Source organism: Bos indicus, chromosome 4, assembly GCF_029378745.1.
Source record: "Bos indicus isolate NIAB-ARS_2022 breed Sahiwal x Tharparkar chromosome 4, NIAB-ARS_B.indTharparkar_mat_pri_1.0, whole genome shotgun sequence".
Taxonomy (NCBI): domain Eukaryota; kingdom Metazoa; phylum Chordata; class Mammalia; order Artiodactyla; family Bovidae; genus Bos; species Bos indicus.
In genome coordinates this window covers 77,713,074-77,726,150 of record NC_091763.1, presented here as the reverse complement: position 1 = coordinate 77,726,150, position 13,077 = coordinate 77,713,074, and the positions used below count along the sequence as shown (strand labels likewise).

The 13,077-nt window shown below is 41.0% G+C and overlaps 1 protein-coding gene across 14 annotated transcripts in view; it reads right to left on the bottom strand.

The window, feature by feature from the left end:
* COA1 (cytochrome c oxidase assembly factor 1) overlaps nt 1–13,077 on the bottom strand; it is a 94,676-nt gene that overhangs the window by 46,397 nt on the left and 35,202 nt on the right. For 12 of the 14 annotated variants that reach the window (XM_070788029.1, XM_070788033.1, XM_070788032.1 and 9 more), the window contains one exon: nt 286–338. The exons of the other annotated variants lie outside the window; for them this stretch is intronic. Coding sequence is in view for 5 of the 12 variants with exons in the window: in XM_070788024.1 (XP_070644125.1) it covers nt 286–338 (53 nt within the window). In the remaining 7 variants the exon portion in view is untranslated. The remainder of the gene's footprint in view (nt 1–285; nt 339–13,077) is intronic. 14 annotated transcript variants of the gene reach the window in all.

Sequence of the window (13,077 nt, the reverse complement as noted above, 5' to 3'; positions counted from 1 at the left end):
TTCCGATTCTTCATATAAGTGATATCATACAGTATTTGTCTTTCTCTGACTTATCTCATGAGAAATATTAAAGTTCTTCCAGCAGAAGAAAAATACCAAATGGAAACTTGTAACCACAAAAAAGCCAGAGAGGCCTACAATATAAAACACATGGCTAAATGCTAAGGACATTTTTCTCTCAATTTTAATCTTTTTAAAGGTTAATTGAAATGACATCAGCAAGATGGCACAAGAGTTTTCTACTGCTATTTCCCCAAAGACCAACTGACTAGGACAATCACCTACCAAGAAGGCAGCTTTTGTAGAACTCCGGAGTCCAGCAGAGAAGCTCCAGGACACTACGGGAGCAAAATAAAAAAGTGATTAGATGTAGAAGTAAAACGACCACGTTACCCTCTCCCCAACAGTGGTGTAACTCAGGATCTCTCGCCAGCTATTTCTCCCACCATGGAATGTTTGAGAGCATGCAAGTGAGTACTCAGCTTCCCCAGCTGGACAGCATACTGCCAAAAGGACCCACTTCTTTCCTGCCCCATCTAGGGGTACTGAGGTGAATGTACAACTGAGGGGCAGGGAGGGGCTGCCAGAGCCAGAGACGTGTCAAAGTAACATGGATCCTACTAACCATTTCGAGGACAGCAGCAAGTCCACAGCTGAACTGCTGGGGAGGCTTCACCTTCAGTAACCTCAACGATCTGTGCACCTCACTCACACACACTCTCCCACCCAGTGGCAGGCTCCCCCCTGCTCCACACTTTCATGAGGGATGTGTTCAACACTCTGCATGCAACTAAAATTGTGTATAAAAAGATGTAAATACAAAGGAATAATATTAAGCCATTAAAAAAACACACACACAAGGAAATCCTATCATTTGCAACAACCTGGATGAAACCGGAGGACATTATGCTAAGTGAGATAACCCAGAGAAATAAAAAGAAATATTGCATAATCTCAAATACTGGACACTCTTAAAAGAAAGCTGAACTCACAGAAACAGAGTGGTAGGGTGGTTGCCGGAGACTAGGGAAATGGAGAGAGGTTAAAGGGTACAAACTTTCAGTTATTAGATGAAAAAGTCCTGAGAATCTAAGTACAACATGACTACCGCAAAAACAGCACAATGAAAGTACAGAATGGTGATTATATTCTGTATTAGATAACTGAAATTTGCAGAGAGTAGATATTAAAGGTTGTCACACACACACAATCACTAAGGTAATGGTTAAGTTGATTCTGGAAATACTTTCACAATCTATACCAATATCAAATCATCATGTTGTACACTTTAAATATAGTTTTGTAAATTATACCTCAAAAGCTGGAAAAAACTAACTGGCTCTTTAAAGAAAGTTCAATAATTAGGTATGTGGTTTATAACAAGTAGAAGTAAAATGTGATAAAATAACATAAGATGAGGACGCAGAATGGAAGTATACTGTGTAAGATTCCTGTGTGAAATGGTATATCACTTAAAGATAAATTAATAATTAGCTATATAAACTCTAGAGTAACTACTAGAAAGTAAAACAAAAGGTACAGCTAATAAGCCAATAATGGAGATAGAATGGAATCACAAAAAAATACTGTTAATCCAAAAGAAACGAGGAAAACATGAAGAAAGAGGAATAAAGATGAGACATTTAGAAAACAGAGAACAAGATGGGAAATTTTAAATTGATCATGTTGATAATAAATGCAAATTGTCTAAACATTATGCTTAGATGGCAGAGATCATCCTAATGGAAAAAAGAAAAAAAGCAAGACCCAACAACATACCATCTGCAGAATTAGCTGATCAACAACACTCACCAAAGTCTCTAAGGCCTATAAAAATTTAAAATATCTTCTTCCTTATACCTGGGAAATTACTTGATGGAGAAGGAAGGAGGGCCCAAAAGGGGCTAATAAATCTTCACAGTGAGTCAAGAAATTTTGCATCAATAAAAAATTTCCCTTCCAGACAAGGAACAAGACCTGGAAATGACATATAGATTCAAGGCATTAGCTCTGATAGAGTGCATGAAGAACTGTGGATGAGGGTTCGTGACACTGTGCAGGAGGCAGTGATCAAGACCATCCCCAAGAAAAAGTAACGCAAAAAGGCACAATGGTGGTCTGAGGAGGCCTTACAAATACCTGAGAAAAGAAGAGAAGTGAAAGACAAATGAGAAAAGGAAAAAATACCTATCTGAATGCAGAGTTCCAAAGGAATAGAAACGAGAGAAAAGAAAGCCCTCATCAGTGATCAATGCAAAGAAATAGAGGAAAACAATAAAATGGAAAAGCCTAGAGATCGCTTCAAGAAAATTAGAGATACCAAGGAAACATTTCATGCAAAGATGGGCTCAATAAAGAACAGAAATGGTATGGACCTAACAGAAGAAGAAGATATTAAGAAGAGGTGGCAAGAGCACACAGAAGAACTGTACAAAAAAGATCTTCACAACCCAGATAACCACGATGGTGTGATCACTCACCTAGAGCCAGACTTCCTGGAATACTAAGTCAAGTGGGCCTCAGGAAGCATCACTACAAACAAAGCTAGTGGAAGTGATGGAATTCCAGTTGAGCTATTTCAAACCTAAAGATGCTGCTGTGAAAGTGCTACACTCAATATGCCAGCAAATGTGGAAAACTCAGCAGTGGCCACAGGACTGGAAAAGGTCAGTTTTCATTCCAATCCCAAAAAAAGGCAATGCCAAAGACTGTTCAAACTACTGCACAATTTCACTCATCTCACATGCCAGTAAATTAATGCTCAAAATTCACCAAGCCAGGCTTCAACAGTACGTGAACTGCGAACTTCCAGATGTTCGAGCTGGATTTAGAAAAGTCAGAGGAACCAGAGACCAAATTCCCAACATCTGCTGGATCATCGAAAATGCAAGGGAGTTCCATAAAAACATCTACTTCTGCTTTATTGACTACACCAAAGCCTCTGACTATGCGGACCACAACAAACTGGAAACTTCTTCAAGAAATGGGAATAACAGACCACCTTACCTGCCTCCTGAGAAATCTGTGTGCAGGTCAAGAAGCAACAGTTAAAACTGGACAAGGAACAATGGACTGGTTCCAAATTGGGAAAGGAGTATGTCAAGGCTGTATATTGTCACCCTGCTTATTTAACTTCTATGCAGAATCAGTCAGTCCAGTCGCATCCGACTCTTTGGGACCCCATGGACTGCAGCACTCCAGGACTCCCTGTCCATCACCAACTCCCAGAGCTTGCTCAAACTCAGGTCCATCTAGTCGGTGATGCCATGAAACCATCTCATCCTCTGTCGTCCTCTTTTCCCCCTGCCTTCAATCTTTCTCAGCATCGGGGTCTTTTCCAGTGAGTCAGTTCTTTTCATCAGGTGACCAAAGTATTGGAGTTTCAGCTTCAGCATCAGTCCTTCCAATGAATATTCAGGACTGACTTCCTTTAGGATGAACTGGTTGGATCTCCTTGCAGTCCAAGGGACTCTCAAGAGTCTTCTCCAACAACACAGTTCAAAAGCATCAATTCTTCGGCACTCAGCTTTCTTTATAATCCAACTCAGACATTCATACAAGACTATGGGAAAAACCATAGCTTTAACTAGACAGACTTTTGGAGGCAAAGTATGTCTGTTTTTAATATGCTGTCTAGGTTGGTCATAACTTTTCTTCCAAGGAGTAAGCATCTTTTGATGGCTGCAGTCACCATCTGCAGTGATTTTGGAGCCCAAGAAAAGAAAGTCTCTGTTTCCACTGTTTCCCCATCTATTTGCCATTAAGTGATGGGATCAGATGCCCTGATCTTAATTTTCTGAATGCTGAGTTTTAACCCAATTTTTTCGCTGTCCTCTTTCACTGTCATCAAGAGGCTGTTTAGTTCTTCCTCGCTTTCTGCCATAAGGGTGGTATCATCTGCATATCTGAGGTTATTGATATTTCACCCAGCAATCTTGATTCCAGCTTCTGCTTCATCCAGCCCACCATTTCTCATGATACACTCTGCATAAAATTTAAATAAGCAGGGTGACAATATACAGCCTTGCTACTGCTGCTGCTGAGTCACTTCAGTCATGTCGAACTCTGTACAACCCCATAATGGCAGCCCACCAGGCTCCCCCATCCCTGGGATTCTCCAGGCAAGAACACTGGAGTGGGTTGCCATTTCCTTCTCCAATGCATGAAAGTGAAAAATGAAAGCGAAGTTGCTCAGTCGTGTCCAACTCCTAGCAACTCCATGGACTATAGCCTACCAGGCTCCTCCATCCATGGGATTTTCCAGGCAAGAGTACTGGAGTGGGTGGCCACAGCTTTGACGTACTCATTTTCCTATTTGGAACCAGTCTACTGTTCCATGTCCAGTTCTGTTGCTTCCTGACCTGCATACAGATTTCTCAAGAGGCAGGTCAGATGGTCTGGTATTCCCATCTCTTTCAGAATTTTCCACAGTTTGTGGTGATCCACACAGTCAAAGGCTTTGGCATAGTCAATAAAGCAGAAATAGATGTTTTTCTGGAACTCTCTTGCTTTTCTGATGATCCACGGATGTTGGCAATTTGATCTCTGTTTCCTCGGCCTTTTTTAAAACCAGCTTGAACATCTGGAATTTGGCAGTTCACATACTGTTGAAGCCTGGCTTGGTGAATTTTGAGCATTACTTTACTAGTGTGTGAGATGACTGAAATTGTATCATAGTTTGAGCATTCTTTGGCATTGCCTTTCTTTGGGATTGCAATGAAAACTGACCTTTTCCAGTCCTGTGGCCACTGCTGAGTTTTCCAAATGTGCTGGCATGTTGAGTGCAGCACTTTCACAGCATCATCTTTTAGGATTTGAAATAGCTCAACTGGAATTCTATCACCTCCACTAGCTTTGTTTGTAATGATGCTTCCAAGGCCCACTTGACTTCGTATTCCAGGATGTCTGGCTCTAAATGAGTGATCACACCATCATGATTATCTGGGTCGTGAAGATCTTTTTTGTACAGTTCTTCTGTGTACTCTTGCCACCTCTTCTTAATATCTTCAGCTTCTGTTAGGTCCATACCATTTCTGTCCTTTATCAAGCCCATCTTTGTATGAAATGTTCCCTTGGTACCTCTAATTTTCTTGAAGAGATCTCTAGTCTTTCCCATTATATCGTTTTCCTCTATTTCTTTGCATTGATCACTAAGGAAGGTTTTCTTATCTCTCCTTGCATTCTTTGGGACTCTGCATTCAAAAAGGTATATCTTTCCTTTTCTCCTTTGCTTTTAGCTTCTCTTCTTTTCACAGCTATTTGTAACAGACAGCCATTTTGCTTTTTTGCAACTCTTTTTCTTGATCCCTGTCTCCTGTACAATGTCATGAACCTCATTCCATAGTTCATCAGGCACTCTATCAGATCTAATCCCTTGAATCTATTTCTCACTTCCACTGTATAATCATAAGGGATTTGATTTAGATCATACCTGAATGGTCTAGTGGTTCTTCCCTACTTTCTTCAATATAAGTCTGAATTTGGCAATAAGGAGTTCATGATCTGAAGCACAGTCAGCTCCCAGTCTTGTTTTTGCTGACTGTATAGAGCTGCACCATCTTTGGCTGCAAAGAATATAATCAATCTGATTTCGGTATTGACCATCTGGTGATGTCCATGTGTAGAGTCTTCTCTTGTGTTGGCTGGAACGGCAGCTGCACAGCACTGAAGCGGCTGTGAGGAGAAACCCCAAGTTCAAGGGCAAAGAGGCCCCAGCAAGAGGGTAGGAGGGGCAAACTCGTATTTAGAATCAAACCTCATTACCACCAGAGATACTCAGAGGGCTCAAACAAACTTTGTGCGCACCAGTAGCCAGGGATCCCACAGAGACTGAGACAGAACTGTGTTTGAGTATCTCCTGTGGAGGTATGAGTCAGCAGTGGACTGACGCAGGGGCAAGGCTCTGGGTGCAGCAGACTTGGGTATGGCATAAGCCCTCTTGGAGGAGGTCGTCATTAACCCCACCACAGAGCTGCCAGAACTTACACAGGACTGGGAAATAAACTCGTGGAGGGCACAAACAGAACCTTGTGCGCACCAGGACCCAGGAGAAAGGAGCAATGACCCCACAAAAGACTGACCCAGACTTGCCTATGCAGAGTACATCATGCAAAATGCCAGTCTAGATGAAGGATAAGCTGGAATCAAGACTGCCAGGAGAAATATCAATAACCTCAGATATGCAGATGACACCACCCTTTTGGCAGAAAGCAAAGAACTAAACAGCCTCTTGATGAAAGTGAAAAAGGACAGTGAAAAAGTTGACTTAAAACTCAACATTCAAAAAACTAAGATCATGGCATCGAGTCCCATCACTTCATGGCAAATAAATGGGGAAACGATGGAAACAGTGAGAGACTTTATTTTCTTGGGGTCCAAAATCACTGCAGATGGTGACTGCAGCCATCAAATTAAAAGACACTTGCTCCTTGGAAGAAAAGTTACGACCAACTTCAGTTCAGTTCAGTTCAGTCACTCAGTCGTGTCCGACTCTTTGCGACCCCATGAATCGCAACATGCCAGGCCTCCCTGTCCATCACAAACTCCCGGAGTTCACTCAGACTCAAGTCCTTCGAGTCAGTGATGCCATCCAGCCATCTCATCCTCTGGCATTCCCTTCTCCTCCTGCCCTCAATCCCTCAAGGCATCAGAGTCTTTTCCAATGAGTCAGCTCTTCGCATGAGGTGGACAAGGTACTGGAGTTTCAGCTTCAGCATCATTCCCTCCAAAGAAATCCCAGGGCTGATCTCCTTCAGAACGGCCTAGTTGGATCTCCTTGCAGTCCAAGGGACTCTCAAGAGTCTTCTCCAACACCACAGTTCAAAAGCATCATTTCTTTGGCGCTCAGCCTTCTTCACAGTCCAACTCTAGACAGCATATTAAAAAGCAGAGACATTATTTTGCCACCAAAAGTCCATCTAGTCAGAGTTATGGTTTTTCCAGAATAAAGAAAGCTAAATGCCAAAGAATTGATGCTTTTGAACTGTGTTGTTGGAGAAGACTCTTGAGAGTCCCTTGGACTGCAAGGAGATCCAACCAGTTCATCCTAAGGAAGTCAGTCCTGAATATTCATTGGAAAGACTGATGCTGAAGCTGAAACTCCAATACTTTGGCCACCTGATGAAAAGAACTGACTCACTGGAAAAGACCCTGATGCTGAGAAAGATTGAGGGCAGGGGGAGAAGGGGACAACAGGGGATGAGATGGTTTCATGGCATCACCAACTAGATGGACCTGAGTTTGAGCAAGCTCTGGGAGTTGGTGATGGACAGGGAAGCCTGGCATGCTGCAGTCCATGAGGTTGCAAAGAATCAGACATGACTGAGCAACTGAACTGAACTGAACAAATTTCCCTGCCACACAATGAACAAATACAAGTGTCAGAATTATGCATTCTGCCTTTCCCTAACACAGAATGGAATGTGACGAGAAGACAGACATTTTGGGTGAATTCAAGCCTCCCGGCCACATGGAAAATAAGATTAATTTGAAAAGGCCAGTAGAGTTAGTTGTCCTAATTAATTCATATCACACTGACCCACTAAGGCTCCTGCAAAATTAAGCCCCCATCACCAGTTAATTCTACAATAGTCACTGGGCAATAAGAAAGAAGTTTGTGCTGTATCAAGTCAAGGATTAAATCATTTGTAGGAGCCAGTAAATGTGTTGGTATCTATTACCCAACATCTTGACAAGTTAGGCTATCAAACATGCACTTTAGCCTGCTGAGCAAGTCAGCCCAATAAAATAGGTAACCAGGCAATGACCCAGAATTTTCCTCCTCTGTCAAGTAGAAACAAAATATAGATTTCACTGTCTCTTTCATAAATAGGAAGCTATATGCAAGTACATGTGTAGCCATACACATAATTTCCCCAGTAAGCATTACAAGGTAACAAAAAAATAATTCTTAAGATTTAGAATAGGGCAGTTAGAAACACTGGGTCAGCATATGATCTTGAATTCCTGGAAAGCAGCAAACAATAGCAGAACAGTTTCAAAATTTTATGTAGCCTCTTAATACAGATTGTGGTTTGTAAAGCCAATGAGCAAATATTGGGAAGGTGTATCTGAAGGACAGTCAGAGCTGAGTGGGAGCAGACAGTCTTATACTGGGTTGTTTTATCCAAGGATCTAGATAAGAAACATGGAGCCAGGATTCATAAGAGAAATCAAGGCAGCCAATGAAATAATCAGGTCATGAGGAAAGTGGGAAAGCCAAGTGGAGGACTTTTTCTGAGGAGCAGTACAAATGCTTGTATGAGTTTTCTATGGCTACTGTAACAAATTACCACAAACTCAGTGGCTTAAAACAACACAGATTTGGACTTCACTGGTGGTCCAGTGGTTAAAAATTTGCCTGCCAATACAGGGAACGTGGGTTCGATCCCTGGTCTGGGAAGATCTCACATGCCTCAGGGCAGCCAGAACCATGCGCCACAACTACTGAAGCCCAGGAGTCCAGAGCCTGTGCTCCCCACCAAGAGAAACCACAGCAACAAGAAGCCCATGCACCATAACCAAGAGTAGCCCCGCTCCCTGTAACTAGAGAGTGCCTATGTGCAGCAATGAAGACCCAGTGCAGCCAAAAAAATAAATACATCAACATTTAAAAAAATAAAACACAGATTTATTATCCTAGGTTCTGCTCATTAGAAGTCTAACAGACCTCACAGGGCTACGATCAGGGTGTCAGTAGGATATACCTTTTCTGGGAGCTTTACAGAAGAATTTCTTTCTTTGACTTTCCATCTTGTAGATGTCATCCACCTTCCTTGACTCACGGTCCCTTCCTCCATCTTCAAAGGAGGCTTGGTCCTTCTCACGTGGCTCTCTCTCTGGTTCTTTCGATTCCCCTCTTCCACTTTTAGGGACCCATGATTACACTGGGATCACCAAATTAATCCAGAATAATCTCCATGTTTTGAGGTCAGCTGAATAGTAATTTTAACTCCCCTTACCACGTAACTCAGATGGTAAAGAGTCTGCCTGCAATGCAGGAGACTGGGGTTTGATCCCTGGGTTGGGAAGATCCCCTGGAGAAGAAAATGGCAACCCACTCCAGTATTCTTGCCTGGGAGATCCCATGGACGGAGGAGGCTGGTGGGCTATAGTCCATGGGGTCACAAAGAGTTGGACACGACTGAGCGACTAACACTTTCACTTGGCTTTACCACATAATGTTAATATAATCAACAGTTCCAAGGTTTGAATGTGAACACACTAGGGTGGGGGTAATGGAGATGACAGCAACAACATTATTCTGCCTACCATAGTGCTGCTAGCAGCTTTCCATAGGGATTCCTCCACTGATTTCCATGAATAAAGCAAGTCTACGCTATTGTAGATCTTCAGGAAGGTGTGGACAAGGTGGCCAAGAAAGCATTAATAGTACTGCAGACTGGACCAGAATAGAGTAGCTGGGAAGCTTAGTGCCACTAAGAAGCACAAAGACACAAAAAATAGCGGGTGGAGGTGGGAGAAGGATCAGGGTTTGAGCCAAAGACGTAGCACTGGCTGTAAGATCTTACTTGGGCAAGTCACTTAACTTTCACATCCCGCTTTCCTCATCCATAAAATGAAAAAGTTGATCTAAATAAATAATCCTCTATAGTCTCTTCAAAGTGCTACAATGTAATGTATTAGGGGAGAAAGGAAAAAAGACCAAAAGTTTATTCTCTTTAAATTTAAAACCAGGGCTTAGTATTTCATCTTCCCATGGAAATGGAGAGTAGAAAAGTAGACTTTTTTATTTTGAGGACAAATAAATAACATCTTGAAAACACTAAGTATGTGGGAAAATCTGACTCTCTAAACTATTATTTATTAAACTTTTAACTAATCCATGTAAATTTAAAAAGTCAACAGATGACATATTCTGATGATCCTAATCACTTTGCTGACAAAGGTCCATCTAGTCAAAGCTATGGTTTTCCCAGTAGTCATGTAGAGATGTGAGAGTTGGACCATAAAGGCTGAGCCCTGAAGAATTGATACTTTCAAGCTGTGGTGTTGGAGAAGACTCTTGAGAGTCCCTTGGAGAGCAAGGAGATCAAACCAGTCAATCCTTAAAGGAAATAAACCCTGAATATTCATTGGAAGGACTGATGCTGAAGCTGAGGCTCCAATACTTTGGCCACCTGATGGGAAGAGCTGACTCATTAGAAAAGACCCTGATGCTAAGAAAGATTGAGGCAGGAGAAGGAGATGACAGAGGACAAAATGGTTGGATGGCATCACTGACTCAATGGACATGAGTTTGAGCAAATTCCAGGAGATGATGAAGGACAGCAAAGTCTGGCACGCTGCAGTCCAGGGGGTTGCAAAGAGTCGGACACAACTGAGCAACTGAACAACAATAATTAAAATACATAAAATGATAATATTATACCATTAGGAAAAGAAAGAAAATTTTAGGTTAACCAATCTTTATTTTTGGGGAGGAAGGATTGGGAACCATGTAGGAACCAGTTCCTAGGAAGTAGAAAGTGTCATTCAGGACAAATCATGAGTTATGAAACTGGTAACCAACAGATTAATAAATACAAAGAACAACAAACACTTAAATGTAAAAAAATGAATTAAATGTCCATGATTTCAGAATACTAATTTTAAGAAGATAAAGTATGAAATATACTATGTAGTTAATCCTTAATACACAAGAATATTGTTCATGGTATTTGAATATTTATTGATTGTAGCAATTCTCAGCTATTCAATATAACTCAATCTCCAGAAACAATACCTAGGCTTCTTACCAGAAAGAACTGATTATAATCATTAACATCCTACACAAATGTACCAGAGGAACACAGAAAAGTATAAAGATTTATAGTCAACCTAAAAGTTAAGGAGTATCTCCTCTAAGATAATAATCCAGATACACACTTTTTGGTCTCAATTAACTCTTACATAAATATTAGAAAGGTAGGCTTTGGGAATTCAGAAATAAATATCTGGGTAATTTACACAGAAAGAGAGAGCTACAGGTTTTGTAAATGATTGCCTGTTCTAAATGATAACTATGTTAAAAAAAAACAAAACAAATGTATATGGAATCAACATTTTAAGGACATCACAGCTGAAATCAGGACAAATATTTATGTTCATGGAAGGAAAGCTGTGGTTCTGGGGATAATGAAGTAAACATTTGGAAGCCTAAGCCCTAGTCTCCATATCTCTAAAGGCCCAGGTTTGCTCATTTGTAAAATAAAAAGATTCTACCATTTGAGAGGATAACAGCTAGTTATTTTTCACACTTACTGATGACAAATAAGAAGCAGGTGTATACTGTCAAATGAAAGCCATATGATAGATAAGGGAATAACTTTACATTAGAAAGCATCGTTAAATATTACAACTTGCTATCAAAAAAAGCCTATAAATTACCTTTTAGTTTAGTAGCAAACTTGGTTTTTAGAACCGTTTTAGGTTCACAGGAAAACTGAGCAGAAGAGAGCTCCCATCCATCCCCGGTCCCATACACATAGCCTCTCCTACTATCAATATCCTGAGCCAGAGGGTCACATTTATTACAATCAATAAGCCTACAGTGACACATCATCTAAAGTCCATAGTTTACATCAGGGTTCACTCTTGGAGTTAACATTCCATGGGTTTTGACAAATGTATAACCATATGTAGCCACAATTATAGTATCATATAGAACAGTGTCACTGCCCTAAAAGTCCTCTTGACTTTGCCCCTTCATCCGTCCCTTGCCACCAACCCATGGCAACCACTGATCTTTCTACTCAAATTACCCTTTTTAAAGGTCAAAGGCTTACCTAGGACAATGCTTCCCTAGGAAGAGAACTAAAGAGCCTCTTGATGAAGGTGAAAGAGGAGATTTAAAAAGCTGGCTTAAAACGTATCATTCAAAAAACTAAGATCATGGCATCCGGTCTCAACACTTTATGGCAAACAGATCGGGGAAAGGTGGAAACAATGGCAGATTTTATTTTCTTGGGCTCCAAAAATCACTGCAGACAGTGACCACAGCCATGAAATTAAAAGATGCTTGCCCCTCGGAAGAAAAGCTAAGACAAAACTAAACAGTGTATTAAAAAGCAGACACATCACTTTGTTGACAAAGGTCCATCTAGTCAAAGCTATGGTTTTTCCAGTAGTCATGTATGAATGTGAGAGTTAGACCATAAAGAAGGCTGAGTGCTGAAGAATTGATGCTTTTGAATTGTGGTGCTGAGGAAGACTCTTGAGAGTCCCTTGGACTGCAAGGAGATCCAACCAGTCCATCCTAAAGGAAATCAGTTCTGAATATTCATTGGAAGGACTGATGCTGAACCTGAAACTCCAATACTTTGGCCACCTGATGCGAAGAGCTGACCCATTTGAAAAGACCCTGATGCTGGGAAAGATTGAGGGCAGGAGGAGAAGCGGGCAACAGAGATGGTTGGATGGCATCCCAGACTCAATGGACATGAGTCTGAGCAAACTCTGGGAGATAGTGAAGGACAGGGAAGCCTGGCATGCTGCAGCCCACAGGGTCACAGAGAGTCAGATGTGACTTAGCAACTGAGCACCAGGACAATGCAACCTAAAGGAGGAACAACTCCCTATATGGCCATTCAACATCCTAACCTATCTTTTCTCATTCTCATTGCATCACTGAGCAACGGACATGAGAATGAAAATACTTCCCTCAAGAAATGTAATATCAGTAAGTTATTTGGTACATTAGTTATAACAAACTCTGATATTATACTCATCTAAACTTCAAAGAATTTTAGAGAATGTGGTACAACGTTACTATCTGAAAGCAAGTAAGCAGTATTTTGTCCTTACCATTTTTTCCTAATAATCTTTAATATTTATGCCATTTTTGATTAGCTTTATTTTTCAACAGATGCAATAGGTATAGCTAAAATAAAAGAAACCGGCACTTCCTGCTCCTGATAGTATAATAAAAAGCCTTCATCATAATGCCCTATGAGCTTCTGCTTCCCTGCTTTTTGTCAAGAAATTCATAGACCAAAACTCCAGCTTTTACATTTTTTTAATAGCAGTGGTCAAAATACTGGAAATTAACAGCTATCAAAAAGCAGAATCTGGCAATGT